The sequence below is a fragment of the Carassius auratus genome, unplaced genomic scaffold (assembly GCF_003368295.1).
Source record: "Carassius auratus strain Wakin unplaced genomic scaffold, ASM336829v1 scaf_tig00215725, whole genome shotgun sequence".
Taxonomy (NCBI): Eukaryota; Metazoa; Chordata; class Actinopteri; order Cypriniformes; family Cyprinidae; genus Carassius; species Carassius auratus.
In genome coordinates, this window is record NW_020528214.1 from 67,238 (window position 1) to 86,584 (window position 19,347).

Here is a 19,347-nt window from a genome sequence, read left to right on the forward strand (position 1 = left end):
TCAATTTTATTCTATTCTCATACACGTCAAAGACTTCACCATATTTTCATCCAGTTGGACCGTGTGGTTTAAACTTTACATATTAGTGCTCTTGTAAAGCATATTTGAGATAGGATAACTAAACAGCGCACTTCAACTCTTGTCCGATGTATTACAGTTCTTGGAACCAAATGTGCCCTTGTTACAGTGTAATTATACTTTTATTTTATTTAACTACATGTACTTATACAGTACAGACCAAAAGTTTGGACACACCTTCTCATTCAAAGAGTTTTCTTTATTTTCATGACTATGAAAATTGTAGATTCACACTGAAGGCATCAAAACTATGAATTAACACATGTGGAATTATATATGGAATTATATACATAACAAAAAAAGTGTGAAACAACTGAAAATATATCATATTCTAGGTTCTTCAAAGTAGCCACCTTTTGCTTTGATTACTGCTTTGCACACTCTTGTCATTCTCTTGATGAACTTCGAGAGGTAGTCACCTGAAATGGTCTTCCAACAGTCTTGAAGGAGTTCCCCGAGAGATGCTTAGCACTTGTTGGCCCTTATGCCTTCTGTCTGCGGTCCAGCTCACCCCTAAACCATCTGGATTGGGTTCAGGTCCGGTGACTGTGGAGGCCAGGTCATCTGGCGCAGCACCCCATCACTCTCCTTCTTGGTCAAATAGCCCTTGATGCCTTCAGTGTGACTCTACAAGTTTCATAGTCATGAAAATAAAGAAAACTCTTTGAATGAGAAGGTGTGTCCAAACTTTTGGTCTGCACTGTATATGTTTAGGGTTCGGCTTAGGGTTATTTGCATGTAACTATGCTGTTATTATAATAGTAAGTGCGTATAAAACCCTCTGATGGGCCTCTATCACACAACCAATGATTGGATCCATTGCTGTATATTCTATTTTATATTGACCAACTACAAAGCTCATCCTGTATGATAAAGAATTGGGTAAAATTTTACCTTAGGTGTCCATATTACACATATTATACGCACTTACTATTATAATAACAGCATAGTTACATGCAAATAAGAACCCTAAACATATACACAATCCAGTGGTAGAATCCAGTGAACAACCATCAACCGTCACAATCTCATCCATTTCATGCCGGTTTAAAAGGGTTTTGTTTAGGAGCAGTCAAACATTGCTCAAGTAAACCGAGATAACGGCATTCCGGGTGGACTATCGACTAGAAACCTCTACGCGATGGTTTACGGTAATGCATCCCATGATTCTTTTCTGCCTAACGCCATGCTTTGTTGCCATCTACATAAACACCAAAGGCATCGTAACGCCATTGTTTGTTTGAGGTAGAAATAAACATCTATATTAAGACATTATTAGAGCTGCAGGGTCAGAGGGCGAGTATTTACATCTTTAGAGTGTCCCGTTAAAGATGGACATCACGAATACTGCCGAGTTTCAGACACAGCTAACATCCATAATGGAAACGTTAGCGAAAACGGCTGTTGTGGAAATAAGCAAACTTTTCGAGGAGAACGCGTCTTTCCTGCGGTTAGAGATCACACGGTTTACAAGCGAAAACGAATCTCTGAAAAAGAAATGTCATTTTCTGGAGAATAAACTTCAGTCTGCACGGAAAAGCGCTGGGAAGATGAACGGGACAGACTCTCCATTCAGTCATCCGGGACTTACAGGTGCGTTAATGTTCATATTCAAGTCTTTTCACATGCACAAATTGACATGTGTAGATAAACTGATGTTAAATGCAAAAAAAAAAAAAAAAGTGGCGGGAAAGGACTTATATTTTAAAGTTGGAGATCCATGCAGACACGTTGTGCCTCTGACTCTATAATAAGTTACGCACCTATGTCCACATGTTCAACAGACACTGGACATCGTCCCGCAATTGACAATGTCTTTGGGAAGGAATGGTGCATGAACCTCTGGAGACACGAGGAGTCACATGTTAGTGAGCCGGAGGACACACATCTGGACTCTTCCTTCGTCATAGGAGAGGTTGGTTCCACAGAAAGCTGTTTTATGTACACTGAGTTAAAAACAATGTCAGAATGACCATTTCTGTTTTTATTTTCAATCTTTTTAGCCAGTAAACTTGCTGGAAGAAGAACCGGACATGATCATGATCAAGGAGGAGGCATTTGACGACTGCTCTTCAGAAATAAATGAGGAAGACCAAGATAATCAAAGTGTGAAAGGTACGCAGAGAGAGAACTTTATTTATTAATTGGTCATCACCTCATCAGAAGTGTGATCAAAAAATACACATGCACTATATACATTATGTGCATTTTAATGGCTAATGATTAGTAAATTACTGCACTATCATGAAACCCTACTGTTGTAGACTGCAAAAGTTGTGGAACTATACAATTTATTTATTTTTTTTTGGAAGAATGTGCAGAATGGATTTAAATATATTAATCAATAGTGAAACATTCAACGATGATGATAAATTGTTAGCAATAAATCATCAAAAATGTAATAAACCTGCAAGTGGCAGGTGATGTGTATAACAATACACTGGAAATAACTGATGCAACTTGAAAAAATGTAATCCAAAATTATAGTTTAAATGTAACTGTAATGATTTGTAAATGATTTTTATCGTTTAATTCCATTTGGTTTAAGCTTAATCCTTATTGTTTAAACTTACCCTCATCGTGGGATCCTTCCAACCCCCTACAGGCGCAGTCCAAGAGGAAATCAAAAAAATCCTCCCAGAGTTGGACTTAAACAAACTTCAGAATGTGGTCAGTCATCTTTCATTAGTGGTGGGTGTGGAGAAGACGGAGGACCTCTCCCTAGTGGAGGTGTCTGATCTTCAGGACTTTCTGGAACCAATACAGTGTCGAAAACTTGTGAAAACATTAAAACAAAGAGGTAAGAAAAAAAAACGTATGACCTGTTGCACATTGTATGGTGTTGCCTCATCATGCACTTCACTTTGATAGCCACTTTAAAGAATTGGGTTGTTTCCATTTATTACCACTTTTGCACAATTGGCCCACGTGGACACTGAATTGAGAGAGTTTGACCTAAAGGTGTGGCCCTTGAAAACATTTGTAAACAGTAGTGGCCGGACATTCTTTTTGTTTTTGAAACCAACTCTTACAGGCGCATTTGGTCAGCCAACCTTCCTTCAACTTCAGCTAATGGGTTTAGAGTGGATTTACAGGTAATTCTTGTGCATGTATATCTAATGTCTTTGTCACAGAATTGGGGGATGGTATGTCATTGTCTCCGAGGTGATTATGGGGGTGTGCAATATCGCCAGAGCACCGTTTTATGCTGTTTACATGGCCAATTTTCACCCCATTTACACCTGGCATTAAGATGCACCATGGGTGATCAATCATAAGTAGTCAGTGCTAAACAAAGGAGTCAACTGGGTCCAAAACCACAACATGTGTGCATTGTATATTCTAATGTCAAGATGTGTTCTTGGTAGCAACAAAGGACCACTTAATCAACCAAGGCACTAAAACTAGGCTTTAAAACTGTACATTTTACATGGACACCTTGTGTTTTAATCGGAATATAATATCATTCTGTTTGACAATTCCGAATGTAGTTTTTACAGGAACGCTATGTAAAGTTGATGTGCGCATTTATATGCCACAAGCATCAATATGAGATTGCTCAAATATACAGTTTCCCGCTTTTCATACATACTGTTCTCCTGCTATTGCTTCTTTTTGTTTTTAAGAGTAGACTTAATATTTATCTATTTCGGGTCCTAATTAGGAGATGTCAAGCATGTAGAGCATTGTACCGTGCTGCTTTTATTAATCAAACAGTAAAATCTCTAATATCGGTGGCCAAAACAAGCCTTCTGTTGGATGAGAGTATGAATTGAGGACTGAAGGGAGGTTTTTCTCTTCCACTTCATAGACGTTGAGTTGAAGGAGAATTTTAGAATAACATGACATTCATTCTACAAATACAACATTTTGTTCCATGCATCATCACGCCATCTCTGTTATTGCACATGCACAGAACTTTTAAGTTTTGGTTTGCAATCTGATCAAGCTTTACATGTCCTTTCGGTTGGATCAGAAAAGGTCTACACCACCCCTGTGTTTGTTGTTGTAGTGTGAACTGTCAAAATGGAGGCTTTTGAAAATGATGACGCATGTTTAGTCATGTGACACATGTTGTATCAACAGATATGTATTTATACCAATATTATCCCTGTTATGTGTTATTCATATTCACACTATTGCAAGAGATATGTTTGTACACTCTTCATATCACAGTCCTGCAAAGGTGAAAGAAAATGTACTTGCGATTGCGGTTTGCTTCTTGTAGATCAGAGATACAATCGTAAGTGCGACTTGAACGCGTCAGTGAATGGTGAGATGTTTTCCTAATATATGATCCTGCCAGAAGAGTTGCATGAAAACATATCATGTCTGTTCCGTCTGTATCGTCTCAATAAGCTTTTTTGCAGCTTTAAAGCAAATGGGCAGTAAAGCAAATTAAATGTTTTTTCTTGAGCGTTTCAGTGTGGATGAGAAACTTTAGGAAAAAAACTTGAAAATGCTAGTGTGGACAGAGAGCATTTTAAAATGAAAACAGTTTTCAAATGTATCCAGATTAATGTAGATCTATTCTTGTGTGCAGGTAAATGTAGCTACTGAATCTAAAGTTTTTAATTTTCTTAAAACCCATTTTAGGTGAATTTGGAAGACATTTCTGACCATTAAATTGATCGTTTGTATTTAGAACAGCCTCTTCATCTTCTACGGCCTGTACTTTGTACCAGCAATCATTCAAGAACATGAATTCTGATCTTGATCACGCTCTTTCAGTGGGTTCAGCATCACAGACAGACCAAACTCACAGCCCAGTACAAAATGTGAATTCAACATCTGATCAAACATCTATGTTTTTAATGTCTGCTCCATCCAGTACATCATCCCAGTGTACTTCAGCGACATCTCCGTTTGATTTGAATCTGCCAGAATCTCCAAAAACCTCAGGTTCCCAGTCTTGTGTTCACCGTTCTAGTCATCGGGGGTGATTCAGCCTGACATTTGTTTAAATCCAGTTTCCTTTAAGAAAGAGAAAAAACTCCATCTAGAATCAACTGGGAAAGATGGGAGACCAAGGCCAGAACGCTTTGCTGTGCTTCGTTTTAAAGACTAGTACCACAGGAAGTTTACAGGGAATGGTCAGGTGCTGTTAACTTTGATGGCTCCCGAGGAAAAAATGCACTACCTAACATCCTGCGGAAAGCAATAGCAGAAATTCCCACTTTTAAACCCCACCCCCCTTTCCACCATTTACAAATATTTGACTCTTAAAAATGTATTGCAAATGAGGTCCGTTAGACCCTGTTTACACCTGGTATCAAGATGTCTTGGTTGATCAGATCACAAGCAGGCTGTTTTAATCTGTCTCTTTTGTCCACTTCTGACCACTTTCTTGATTTCAGGGGAAAGTCTGTGGGTGGGTGCATGTGTGGGCTTTTTCTCATCTTTTGATCCAATATTGTGTAATAAGTTTCACACCTTTTGCTTATGAATGTAAAAGGAGACCTGTCTTTCGTGGCTTTTCAAACGTATTCGACCACATTAGCCTATGCTTCATTCAACCAGTTCGGTCAAATGCATTTTCAGCTACCTCTAGAAATTGTGGAAAGTGGAAAATGCTTAAAATGTTTCATAGCCCATTTACACCTGTATTAGTTGTCCACTTGTGATCGTATAAACAAAGATGCATCTTAAGGTCAGGTGTAAACGAGGCCTAAATGTGTAGAATTTTGGACTAAAACTAAAATGGGTCATGTTAGCTGAAGTGGAAGTACAAAGTATAGTGTTCATAAGGGTTGCAAAGGGGTGACATTTTTACGTGAAGTTTCCAAAAATCCCTGGAATATTCCCAAAAATCCTGGAAAGTTTCCAAATTTACTTTTTTGTAACCCTAGTGTTCATCATTTGAATTTGTGTCAGAATATTATTATTACTTTCATCGTATGAAAGTATCAAATATTAAATCTTGTTTTTTCAATTTGTAAATGTACAGTTAACAGTGTAAACACAACCCCTTGTATATGTTTTTTTTTTGTTATACATAGCAGATGTGACAATAAATTTATTATGTTACCAAATTTGATGAATCCTTTTCTTATGTTTTAAATCAAGTTTTGAGTTGGATCAGTAAAAATATATATACATTTTTTACAGTACATTTTGTCTCCTGTTTTCTAATTGTGCCATTTCTGCATTTATTGCTGAAATAATAAATTGCTCTTTAAGTTTACACATCACTTTAATTGATTGTTTATGGATTCAAAACCCTAATTGCTTTTGTGACAGAAAGAAAACAGCTCTGATTGAATTAGAAATTGATGTGCTTTGATATTTGCATTTCAAAACATTGTTTCTTACACTGACTGAGACATACCATGCTGCCTAACATAGTGTGACATTGCATGAAATTACAAGATCTTTCTCTTTCACAAGTTTTCAAAGGCCACATCTGTTTTCTCTCCAAAGCTTGTAGAGATGGTCTATTTACAGACTGATGTTCAAGAAATGTATTTAGGCTAAACAAATTTATTTAGAATTCAGAGCAATTAAAACAATGGGTCTATGTATGCACACATTTATGTGTGACGTTTATGTACAAACATTTTATGAACAAAATCAGGATTCATCAATAACTTACAAAAATGTATTCTAAATTCATGGAAAAATGTAGGAACTACCAAAACCACACATGCACATAAAAACAACTTCTTTGGGTGGTGCTATAAACGTGTTTAGTATTTCATTAAAGCAATGAGTCTTAATGCAGTAATGCAAAGATTTACTGATAAATGATGGTTGAGGCCTCTGAAGAAGGTACCTTGTTGGCACATCAACATATTTCAGTTTCTCTTTATCTCTTTTAATGATCCCCCAAGAATCCATCGGTCAAGTGGATGGAACACCTAACGAGACGACACTTACTCCGTTATCACCAAACGAGTCCCTTCCTGAACGGCCCTTCATTCCTTCATTCATCAAGTCCAACTGGCTCAGAAGTTTCCAGGTTCCCTGGAACCGCATGCCAACAGCTCTCGCCCAGGCCACGTCCACTGGAGAGAGGGCTCGACCAGGACCGAGGAGGGAGTTTGTTAGGATTGTGGTGGCAGCCATGCAGGCCCACTGTCCAAACCCAAACTTAGCCGCTTGTGGGGAAGTGGCACGAAACATTGTGTGTACATATCCCCTGACTTTCGGAGACATTTCTGAGGAAGGAGAACAACTAGGAAATGGCTTCAGTTGCTTACAAAGACAACTAAAAACTAGGGTAGAACATGTGAATAGAGATGTTATGGAACACAGGATTCGTCGACCTAGAAGACCATCAATGAAAAGAGATGGAGAACAGGATAACCTAATGAGGACAAAAGTCAGATGTAAAGTGGACAGTTACGGATGCATTAATTGGCAGCCATCTTCCATCCCAGAAGGAGAGTCGGCAGAATCTCTTGAAATGAAAAGGAAGGTTGTGGCAGAGATTTTTCAGTCTGCAGGGCCAAAAGCTGCCGAGTTGCCCAATGTAGATGACTTAATGCAGCAGACGTATGTTTACCAGCGTCACATGATCAATTCGTGCCCACCTCCTACCATCAGTGAGATTGAGGGGCATTGGCCATTCCTGTTCACCGAAAGAGGTCTCTGCAGGCACTTCAAAATCCTGACTGGGATTGACATCAGAAGCCGCTTTAACGAAACTCTTTTTGATAAATCCAAGAGAATACTGAACTACTTCAGCAGACAGAGACTGAAGTGGAACGGAGAGATCCAGAGCATGCTAAGTGAGATCGACGATGCCAATGCAACAGATAATAACAAGATTGCTATGTCAGCCATCCTGTTAATGATGAAATACTTTAAGGAAAAGGACAACGCTGTGTTCATCTTAGCAGATGTCAGTAACTATCAAATGTTACAGTTCTACTTAAGTTTCTTAATGGGTTTTGACAGAGCTTGAGTGTTCAAATGGTTTTATGTTCTGCTTTTAAGGAAAACTCTACCAAGACGTCCATCGAAAATGAAATGAGCTTACCAGCAACACCCCGGCTCATCATGCTTGGTAAGACAATGCTACACTACAAATGGTAGGTTTTTTTACTTGGACATTAATTTATAGTTTAATTTATAGTTAATTTTTCATATTTCAGGTGAGACATTGCTGACTTCGTCCAAGTGGTTTGTCAGTATTGAGGGCAGAGTAACACACACTATAGACGACCAGCTGGACTTTGCAGCGGCATTGTCGGTTTTCTTTGGGTGCTTCTACGTTTTTAACATAGAGTACGAGGAGTCAGCCAGCACCACCCTGGAGTTCATTCAAAGGTGAGTGTTGAAATCCGACCTGCAATTTTATGGTGACTAATTAAACACTGTAACTAACAGTTAAGCTTATTGGTTTGTTTATAAATTATACATAATTTACCAGAATCTCTTTTATGCAGGGTAGGTGATTTGACAGGGCTGGTTGAAAGTCCCTTCACATCCTGATAGCAATCTCTAAGTAAAGTGGTCTAAATGCATTTTTATCATATGTGGAAGGCGTAGGACCATAAAATGTTCATCCAATCACACACATATATATATATATATATAATATTAGGACTGGTAAGCGATTCAACTTTATCTAATTAATTACATGATGTGGTGATTAATTAATCGAATTAATCGCACATCAAATTTGGAGAAATTACTCCCAAAAGGTCATTTAAAGTCATTGTGAAAAGCATCAAACAGAGATTACAAAAAGAAGGTTTCAGAAAGTAAAACTTTCTTTGATAAAATTTATTACATATAGCTTCTTTTTTGGATCATGTGAGTAAATGATGACAGAATTGTCATTTTTGGTTTGGTGAACTATAACTTTAATAATTTATTTTCCAAATTTTATTATTATGACTAAATAATAAACTAAAACTAAATGTCTTAATGATTAAGTCATCGAGTCATTTATTCATTCATTTGATTCATTCAAACGGCTGATTCATTTAGGAGTGAAGAAAATGGTTCTTTATGAATGGTTCATTGAATCATTAGGTTTGTTCGACTTGAAGTGGATCATCATAACGGGTTATTTTTCTCCACAATTAATCTAATTAACATGTTTAATTACCAGCCCTAATATATATAAACTATGAATTAACACATGTGGAATTATAAACATAACAAAAAAGTGTGAAACAACTGAAAATGTCATATTGTAGGTTCTTCAAAGTAGCCACCTTTTGCTTTTATTACTGCTTTGCACACTCTTCATGAGCTTCATGTGATAAGCTTTGGTCACCTGAAATGGTTTTCACTTCACAGGTGTGCCCTGTCAGGTTTAATAAGTGTGATTTCTTGCCCTATAAATGGGGTTGGGACCATCAGTTGTGTTGTGCAGAAGTCAGGTGGATACACAGCTGATAGTCCTACTGAATAGACTGTTAGAATTTGTATTATGGCAAAAAAAAGCAGCTAAGTACAGGAAAATGAGTGGCCATCATTACTTTAAGAAATTAAGGTCAGTCAGTCCAAAAAATTGGGAAAACTTGGAAAGTGTCCCCAAGTGCAGTCACAAAAACCATCAAGCGCTACAAAGAAACTGGCTCACATGTGGACCGCCCCAGGAAAGGAAGACCAAGAGTCACCTCTGCTGCGGAGGATAAGTTCATCCGAGTCACCAGCCTCAGAAATCGCAGGTTAACAGCAGCTCAGATTAGAGACCAGGTCAATGGCACTCTGAGTTCTAGCAGCAGAAACATCTCTAAAACAACTGTTAAGAGGAGACTGTGAATCAGGCCTTCATGGTAGAATATCTGCTAGGAAACCTCTGCTAAAGAAAGGCAACAAGCAGAAGAGACTTGTTTGGGCTAAAGAACACAAGGAATGGACATTAGACCAGAGAAGCACAAATTTGAGATCACTGGTTCCAACCACCGTGTCTTTGTGCTGCGCAGAAAAGGTGAACGGATGGACTCCACATGCCTGGTTAGACACCTGAAATGGTCTTCCAACAGTCTTGAAGGAGTTCCCCGAGAGATGCTTAGCACTTGTTGGCCCTTTTTCCTTCTGTTTGTGGTCCAGATCACCCCTAAACCATCTCGACTGGGTTCAGGTCCGGTGACTGTGGAGGCCAGGTCATCTGGCGCAGCACCCCATCACTCTCCTTCTTGGTCAAATAGCCCTTGATGCCTTCAGTGTGACTCTACAATTTTCATAGTCATGAAAATAAAGAATACTCTTTGAATGAGAAGGTGTGTCCAGCCTTTTGGTCTGTACTGTATATTTAAAGAATTTATTCCTTGTATGTATGTACTGCAGATTATATATATTTAACAATGTAATAATATTTAGTATTTTCACATCTAGGTGGAATATTTTTTTCATTTGTACTACTGTCTGTAGTACTGTCTGGAAGTTTTTTATTTTATTTTATTTTTTACTGAAATCATATCGAACCGTGACCCCTGAACTGAGGTACATACTAAACCATGACATCTGTGTACCATACCAGCCATACTTATAACCCCTTTTAAACTGTATTTTGGTGACTGAAATAGTTGTAGGCCTTGCAAAATGTATGTTTTGTTTAAAAATGTATCTACTGTTCTTTAGGTTCTTCGTAAGGATTAATCCTGAGGGGACTAAATGTACCTCAAAATCAGGTACAAGCCGAAGGACGGGTTCAGCTGTCCAAAGGAAACCCCAGAACTTTAATACCCGCGTTGCTACGTTCATGCAGAGGCTTTCAGAATTCGAGTGGAAAACAACAAGTTAAGTAAGTGTGAGCGGTTTTATGAAGTTGAAAAAATGTTTATAAAATTTGTCAAACTTGTCGTTTGTTATTAAAAGTATGTGATTTAAACACTTAAATGTAAACCTGTAATGAGTTATAAGGGGTGTTCTGTAAGTAACAACTGACAATATTTTTTTTTCATGTGTTTCAGAATTGACTTTATCCTGATCCTGCTCTGTATACTACTTCTACTGCTATTATGATGAGTTACTACTTAAAGGGAAACTCCACCCCAAAATGAAATTTTTATCATTAATTACTTACCCCCATGTTGTTCCAAACCCGTAAAACTTTGTCTTCATAACACAATTTTAAGATGTTTTGGATGAAAACCGGGAGGCTAGTGACTGTCCTATTAACTGCCAAGTAAATTATATTGTAATGGTCCAGAAAAGTATGGAAGACGTCGTCAGATGGCAGATGAACTATTCTGACGATGTCTTTCATACTTTTTTGGACCTTGACAGTATTACCCGGCAGTCTATGGGACAGTCACAAGCCTCTCGGTTTTCATCCAAAATATCTTAAATTGTGTTCTGAAGACAAACAAAGTTTTTCAATTTTCATTTTGGGGTGGAGTATCCCATGAAGTGACAGTTTTTTCACATTGTGATACCTTCTTTTTTACTTTATCACTTACACTGTTCTATTTGAATGTTGCTGGAATGTTTATACTATAAATATTTTATTACGTTCCTTTAAGTCATTCATGCAACAATAAAAAAAAAAATTATCAACTAATGTGTTTTTTTTTTTTTTAATTGAGGAATAATATGATTACAGTGACACTATAATGTTGTGGTACCACTTTATACAATAGCTACAAGTAGATTACATAAGATTTTTTGTATTGTTTACTGTAGGTAATCAAAACAGTTCTGTAATTGCAGTAACCTACTGGTAAAAATGGAAGTCTTAACTGCTCTTTTAAATGAACAAGTACAATAATATGTACAGAGACAACCCGAAAAACAAAGATGTTTTGCACACGGATCCAGCCCGTCATGAAACCTGGTGAGTTTTCCCTTAGTTGTGTGAATTTAAACTTTTTCTGTACTTCGTACCTGAAAGCTATGCTTACCTATTTTACATAGATCACTAGTGTTTGTTGAGGAGAAGTGTGATATTTAGTAAAACTTGCCTGACAGATGATAAATAAATTTGGTGAAAGAGCCATAGCCTACAGACTCTTGTCAGATATCGGTCCCACTTAATATTAGGTGGCCTTAACTACTATGTACTTACATAAAAAAATAAGTACAATGTACTTATTGTGTTCATATTGTATTGTAAAACACCTTTGCTGCTATTGAGGTGGGATGGGGTAAGGTTAGGGAGAGGGTTGGAGGTATGGGTAAGTTTAAGGGTGGGTTAAGGTGTAAAGTATGGGTCAACAGTGTAGTTATAAATGTAATTACAGAAATTAAATACAGATGTAATTACAAGTAGTTTTTTTAAAATATAAGTACAATGTAAAAACATGTGTGTACACAATAAGTACATTGTACTAAATTATTAATTAAAATGTAAATAGTAGTTAAGGCCACTTATAAAGTGGGTCCCAGATATCAAAGAGAGATAAGGTGGGCTTGTTTGACACCACAGAAAGCAGTTAAGCGTTCTACAAAAACACTCACTATTTGACATGGAATTTGTGTGTGTGTGTAAAATTCCATTTGGAACACTCGCACAAATGAACAGACCTTTCCTAGGAACAGTTGACAAGGTAGGCCAGAACCATTTTGGATACGACCAATCAGAAAGTCTAATTCATGCGAGCTCTCTATACGGTGGTATACGGTAATTCATCCCATGATCCTATTGTCCAAAATGCTAGATATGCTATGATTCTATTCTAAGAAATATACTGAATACAGTGCCATTGCATGTTGAGAATATAAAAGCAGCTGTACATTGACAGTCAGATCGAAGGACGGGTGTTTAAAACACACATCACTGATAAATGGTCCCGTAAACAACGGACATCATGAATACTGGTGATTTTCAGACGCAGCTAACATCCATAATTGAAATGCTCGCGAAAACAGCTGTTGATGAAATAGGCAAACTTTTCGAGGAGAATTCTTTGTTGCTGCGGTTAGAGATTTCACGCTGTACAAACGAAAATGAATCTCTGAAACAGAAGTGTCATTTTCTGGAGAATGAAGTTCAGTCTGCACGGAAAAGCGCTGGAAAGATGAACGGGACACGAGCTCCGATCAGTCATCCGGGATTTACAGGTGATTTACCTATTATGCACGATAAATGAATCTGTGTTTTGATTTATGCTGTAGGTTTAAAGCCCGCAGTGGGCGGTCCTCATCATTGTGCCCTGGAATAAAGCTTTAACCTTACTCCAGGGGCCAGGGGGACTATTTCTGCAGTAAATAGTAGTTCATCTTAATGAACGGAAACTTTTTGAGTCATTAACCAAAATAAATGGATCCAGAGACTTTCTTTAGGCTACATCAGTAACAGTGACTGTCTGTTGATGACTATGAGCGAGTCAAGGAATCATTCACCGATTCGCTGGAAAACACACAGAGTCATTCATAACCGATACAGTCTTATTTAGGCTATTACATTATATACATTTCTATTAAAAACGGAACAAACGTTTTTCTTCTTCTACCTGTCCTTGTGTCAGCAAATTAACAAGTTTACAAACGAGTTCATTCAGTTCGTTCATCAAGAAGATGTTTTGTTCATTCCCTTAGTTCACAAAAAACACATCTGCTTCTTCTTCAACTATTACATTTTTGTTTGTTTGTTTGTTTTTCTTCATATCCTGAGCTGGGACCCAGCTGTGGAGTTTTTGTCTATGTAGAGGACATTATATTTTAGTGAATATCTCTAAGACCTCGCATGGCCCAGTTTTAACGTCATACAGGATGTCCTGTAAAGAGCACATTCATGGAAACATGCTAATATTTTGTTAATTGTAATTTAAATTTGATTTATTTTCAAATTGTTGGTCTTAAATCAACATCTCAGGAAAATGTAATGGGGTTGCAAATCAAAATATGACTTCCTCTTATGAAACAGGACATCATATCATACATGTCCACTGTAGAGGACACCAGGACTAAAATTATTTTTTATTTCACATTTTGGGAAACAAAACAACTGAATAGGAAAATAAATAATATATATAAGTGTTCTTATGAAATATTAGATATTATTTTGAAAAATCGGGCCAATTATTACTCACATTATTACACTTTTTCAATATGTTATCCCAACAGCAGACTAATATGCAAATTACATGCAGTCTATATTCTAGATAAATGGGAAACCAGTGTATGGATATTATACACATATTACATAAAGCAAAATGGTATATTAAATAATTTTGTTAGGCTATAGCTTTTATAACATGGTTAAGAATCATTTCAAATGTTGACTATGGGATATATATATATATATATATATATATATATATATATATATATATATATATATATATATATATATATATATATATATATATTTTTTTTTTTTTTTTTTTTTTTTTATGATGTAATGACATGAACAATTCTAAATTCACAAAGGTTTTTGTTTTTTTTCTGGTTCTCAGGAGAATCTTAACCTTGAACAACTTACCCTAAAAACCTAACAACTAGCCTTTTGTAGCATCCAATCTAAGCTATGGCCCTCAAGGTCCACTTTTTTTTTTAAGCACCAACCCTGATCAAACACAGGATTACTAGAAAGTTACAGGCAGAATTGTTGATGTATATGCAAAAAGTGCTGAATATGCAAGGTCAATAAAATGCATTATTATTCTTGCATTATGAAGTAACCAATACAGAAGCCGGACATCGCCCTGCAATTGACAATGTCTTTGGGAAGGAATGGTGCATGAACTACTGGAGACACGAGGAGTCACATGTTGATGAGCCAGAAGACACACATCTGGACTCTCCAGTCATCATAGGAGAGGTTGGTCTCACATCCTGATGTTGATGTAAATCAATCAAAGTCAGAATACAGTTAACTAGTTATCTGTTTTACTTTCTGCCCTTCAGCCAGTAGATTTGCTGGATGAAGAGCCAGATATGATCATGATTAAGGAGGAGACATTTGAAGACTGCTCTGGGAAAAATAACCCTGAGGAAGATGAAAGTTCCAGTTCGAGAGGTTTGTGGAGTGAGAACTTTATAACAGTTGCTTTTACTTCTTTATTACATTTATTACACTTATACTACGGGGCCGTTGAATGCTTGAATCTGATTGGCTGACAAACGTTCTGAGGTGTGTAATTATTTTCTGGGAAATGCATGGCGAACGGAGTTCCAGGCAGCCCTCTTGACCGCATTACAGTTCCATATCACTTTGCATAAAAAAATTATGCAAAGTAATCTAATAATTCAAAGGCCCTTCTTCAATTATTCCTTACATGTTCTTGTGTCATTTGTTGAATTGCAGGACCTGCAATGACCAGGGATGAAAGATGTGTCGCCCAAAACTCTGAAGATTTTATCACATACACGGTACCTTCAGATGACCAAATCCAATCGAACGTGCACCAGACACCAGCTGAAGAACAAGCTCTTGATGGAACGATCTCTACACATGGGGACATCACAACAGAGCCAACTTTTCATAGTGCACACGACCACACAAATACTTCAGAAGAGAAAAGGTTTGAGTGTGTATTCTGTCGGAGAACCTTCAACAAACTGACCTACCTGAAAGCACACATGCGAACGCACTCCGGAGAAAAACCTTTCGTCTGTACAGTTTGTGGTAAAAGATTTGCTCAAAAAACTTACCTCAGAATACACCAGCGCACTCATTCTGGAGAGAGACCGTACTCGTGCATGGAGTGTGGAAAGAGCTTTGCTCAGAAGAGCTCTCTAAACGTACACCTCCGAAGCCACACTGGAGAAAAGCCATATAGCTGCTCAGAGTGTGGTAAAAGCTACGCGTACAAACAGGGTTTCAATACACACCAGTGCTTCGTTTAGACTAATACATACTGAAGTGAACCATTACTGAATAGTATCTGTATTAAAGTTGCTGTTACAGCAGAGTGTACATTACTGTGCAATATGAACCCTTAAAAATGGCAAGTATGTCCATGTTTGTTCACAGAAATGTAAGTCCCTCAACAGTATTTGGAAAAGTGTTATACAGAGGCATGTGTGCATTGAGTTCACCTTCATTTAGGACCATCTGGATGTGTATATTCATTTGAACCGAGGGATAAACAAACATGCTTAAATAAAGTTGACAAAGTGAGTAAAATCATGCAAAGCACTTTTTATTCAGCTTGGCTGAAAATACACATAGTATTTTTTGTTTGTTTACACATGCAATCTAGCTGACTTTTGAACTTGGAACAACTCAAACTTCTAGAAGCATTGTACAATCTACATAGTACTGAAATTACAGCATTCTGAAAGATCAAGTAGTGTTACTTTACACCAGGGATCCACTTTCCTGCAGAGTTTAGCTGTAACCCTCATCAAACACACCTGAGGATACTAATCAGTGTCTTCAGAATCATTAGAAAATTACAGGCAGGTGAGTTTGATCAGGGTTGGAGATAAACTCTGAAGCGCATTGGCCCTCCAGGACAAGATTTGAGGAGTCCTGCTTTACATACTTCATGATAATGTTTTTTTTTAAACAGACCATAAAACCTTTATTGAACACTCCACATTTTTTTGAAAACACCCATTTTCCAACTCTCCTAGAGTTGGAAAATCCATTCGGAGCTGATCTCTGGGTCTGGTGGTAGCACTTTTAGCTTAGCTTAGCATAGATAATTGTAGCATCTCGCTCAAAAATGACCAAAGAGTTTTTATATTTTTCTTATATAAAATTTGACTCTTCTGTAGTTACAATGTGTACTAAGACTGATGAAAATTCCTTTAATTAGTGATGTGTTCACCTCTGGTGGTGTTTCATTTCTACACTATAAATATTCAAAAGTACTATCCAGATATATTCAAGACTGCAACCATCCAAAAGTTTGGAATATACAGTTAATGTTTTTTTGTTGCATTTATTTGATAAAAAATACAGTAAAAACAGTTATACTGTGAAATATTGTTACAATTCAATATCTTTTCTATTTTATTCTTATGATGCAAAGCTATTTTTTCAGCATCATACTCAAAACTTCAGTGTAACATGAATCTTCAGAAATCATTCTAATTTGTTGATTTACTGCACAAGAAACATTAAGTTTAAAAGTTGTTACTTTTAATGTCAATGTTACATTTTTGTAAAAACATTATTTCTTAGTATTGTTCAAAGAATAAAAGTGTAGCATATTAGAATGATTTAAGAAGGATCATGTGATACTGAAGACTGAAAATTCATCTTTGATTTTACAGAAATACAAATATTTTATATATGGAACAGATATTGTTAATTATAATAATATTTCAACATATTACTGTAGTTTTCATCAAATTTATGCAGCGTTGGACAGGAGAAGAGACTTGTTTCAAAATACTTCAAAGTTTAGCCCGGGGTCTCTTCTTCGTACATCGCTAACCCATTTAGCTGGATTTGATTATTGACATCATCGCTTGATCTTGGATTGTTTGGTTCTTCGAAGCTCTTCCCGGAGTTTCTGTCATAGCAACAGATCCCTAAACTTAAACCTGCTCTGGATTAGTCTTATTTCATGTAAACAAGATTAGATTGCCAACCAATCACTGCATTGCTGATCTTGTTTTCTAGAATCGATACATCTGCCCTTTTCTGGGAACACGAGAACGCGCAGTAATATTAGACAATTTAATCCAGAATTAATTTGAAAAACCAAATAAGCCAGAGATCAGTTATCACCATTAGAAGATCTTGCATCTTTCAAATCATCTCAGATGTATTAAGCAAGGTACGAAGAACGGGCCCCAGATGTAAACGACCACCTTAAAGGCCGTGCTTTTGGTTTAACAGAAGAAACAGATTAGTTGATGGGACAACAACTACATCACTGAGTTATACACAGCCATACCAGACTTTATATTTCTGCTACTATCTACTACAGTATTACACAAAGAGACATTCTTTTAAGGTGCTCCAACCTCACATTTCCACTGTTTGTATTTCCCTTTAAACAGCTACTGCGATCTCAAATTTAGAAGTAACAAAAAAACGTTTGCTACATAAAGCTATGACTTATATCAAGGTGATTTTTCCTTGATTTCCTCCTGACTTGTTTACCCGTTCTGTCATGGACAACGAGGTGCTGTTTGAGGGTGACTTGCTGGGTGAAACCCTTTCCGCAGGTTATACAAGTAAAAGGTCGTTCTCCTCTGTGGATACGTTCGTGATTACGCAGGCTAACTTTCTGGGTGAAACTCCTTCCGCAGGTGGCACAACCAAAAGGTCTTTCTCCTCTGTGGATGCGTTCATGAGCTTGTAAATTTCCTTTCTGGGAGAAGCCTTTTCCACAAAAACTGCATTTATTGGGCCGTTCCCCTGTGTGGACCAAATAGTGAATGGTGAGATTGGTGTTGGAATGGAAACATCTCCCGCAGACCTCACAACGGAACTTTTCGCTTGGTTTCAACTTTGGAAATCGATGTTTTCTGAGACGCTTTTTGGAAGCATTTTGGCGAAGAAACGCCTTCCCGCTGTCGAAGCAAATGAAGTTGTTTGGTGGTTTCTGCACCTTGACTCTCTTTTGGCAATGTTCTGTCATGGTTGCGGCATCCTCATGTATTTCCTGTGCTTCTTCATCCTCCTGAATCTCAGAGGAAAACTCACTATTATGTTCTACTGAAAATTGGTTGAGTATAGAGTGACCATCAAATTCCAATGGATCCTCTATTGGTGCTATTAACTGGTCGACAGCATTATCAATATAGTTTTTCCTAGAGTGTTTGTCTGATGAATCAGAGGATGTGTTTTGTGTTTCCGATAGCTCTGAAAATTCACCAGACTCAAAGTGGCTATCAAAACTTTTTAAGTGTGCCAGAGGCTCATATACAGAAGATGTTGGCTGTCCTCTTGAAGCTAGCGGTGTTTTCCCTGTCGGGAGTATTTAAAATAATTTAAATCAAATAATTTTTTAACCATGATCCAAAATAATTAAAGTACACTAATTAAAGATCTGCTAGAAGTAAACAATTACCTGTATAACTGGGGTAAGTGTCCACCTCAAAACACTCTTCTTTGATTATGACCAGGTTGGATTGCTCTTGTTCTTTGAGCTGCATGAGGCAAAATGAAAGCGACATTTTGTTTTTCTATTTCTTTGTAGAAATAACTTATACAGGTCCAGAGTCATCTTTAACAACCTTGAAAATTATCTAGAACAGTGATTTGCCTGGACCTGGTCCCGAGGAACCCCCCAACACTGCACATTTTAGATAGTCTCCCCAATCAATCACATCTGATTTAATTCATCAGCTCATTACTAAAGACTCAAAAAGCTCTTTGGGGGGTCTTTGGGAGCAGGATTGGGAATCGTTGATGTAGAGCTGTGGTTCTCAACCACATTTTTGGAGTCCCATAACCTTTTATTTACACTGAACATGTCTGAAGCTAGAGAATACCCATAATGCACTATGAGAGTCACA

The 19,347-nt window shown here is 37.2% G+C and overlaps 3 protein-coding genes across 3 annotated transcripts; 2 read left to right on the top strand and 1 right to left on the bottom strand.

Moving 5' to 3' along the window:
* The first annotated feature begins 1,209 nt into the window (after positions 1-1,209).
* Positions 1,210-11,546, top strand: LOC113095450 (uncharacterized). Its single transcript, XM_026260985.1, has 9 exons — positions 1,210-1,671; positions 1,863-1,993; positions 2,082-2,193; positions 2,684-2,878; positions 6,909-7,921; positions 8,017-8,086; positions 8,175-8,349; positions 10,621-10,783; positions 10,953-11,546. Exons 1-8 carry the CDS (start codon positions 1,410-1,412, stop codon positions 10,781-10,783), a joined length of 2,121 nt encoding a protein of 706 aa, XP_026116770.1. The 5' UTR covers positions 1,210-1,409; the 3' UTR covers positions 10,953-11,546.
* Positions 11,547-12,533: 987 nt separating this feature from the next.
* Positions 12,534-16,054, top strand: LOC113095452 (zinc finger protein 658-like). The gene is made up of 4 exons (XM_026260989.1): positions 12,534-13,041; positions 14,601-14,743; positions 14,830-14,941; positions 15,230-16,054. Exons 1-4 carry the CDS (start codon positions 12,789-12,791, stop codon positions 15,769-15,771), a joined length of 1,050 nt encoding a protein of 349 aa, XP_026116774.1. The 5' UTR covers positions 12,534-12,788; the 3' UTR covers positions 15,772-16,054.
* Positions 16,055-16,808: 754 nt separating this feature from the next.
* On the bottom strand, positions 16,809-19,054 carry LOC113095455 (zinc finger protein 813-like). The gene is made up of 2 exons (XM_026260994.1): positions 18,900-19,054; positions 16,809-18,796 (listed from the first exon to the last, which is right to left on the bottom strand). Exons 1-2 carry the CDS (start codon positions 19,003-19,005, stop codon positions 17,925-17,927), a joined length of 978 nt encoding a protein of 325 aa, XP_026116779.1. The 5' UTR covers positions 19,006-19,054; the 3' UTR covers positions 16,809-17,924.
* Between the last annotated feature and the right edge of the window lie 293 nt (positions 19,055-19,347).

Excerpts from the sequence above, each read along its gene's own strand:
- LOC113095450 (XM_026260985.1), top strand. The coding sequence starts at position 1,410 with ATGGACATCACGAATACTGCCGAGTTTCAGACACAGCTAACATCCATA. Across the intron at positions 2,879-6,908 it reads GAAAACATTAAAACAAAGAG|AATCCATCGGTCAAGTGGAT; the intron begins GTAAGAAAAAAA and ends TGATCCCCCAAG. Across the intron at positions 7,922-8,016 it reads CTGTGTTCATCTTAGCAGAT|GAAAACTCTACCAAGACGTC; the intron begins GTCAGTAACTAT and ends TCTGCTTTTAAG.
- LOC113095452 (XM_026260989.1), top strand. The coding sequence starts at position 12,789 with ATGAATACTGGTGATTTTCAGACGCAGCTAACATCCATAATTGAAATG. Across the intron at positions 14,744-14,829 it reads CTCCAGTCATCATAGGAGAG|CCAGTAGATTTGCTGGATGA; the intron begins GTTGGTCTCACA and ends TCTGCCCTTCAG. Across the intron at positions 14,942-15,229 it reads TGAAAGTTCCAGTTCGAGAG|GACCTGCAATGACCAGGGAT; the intron begins GTTTGTGGAGTG and ends GTTGAATTGCAG.
- LOC113095455 (XM_026260994.1), bottom strand. The coding sequence starts at position 19,005 with ATGTCGCTTTCATTTTGCCTCATGCAGCTCAAAGAACAAGAGCAATCC. Across the intron at positions 18,797-18,899 it reads CACTTACCCCAGTTATACAG|GGAAAACACCGCTAGCTTCA; the intron begins GTAATTGTTTAC and ends TACTCCCGACAG.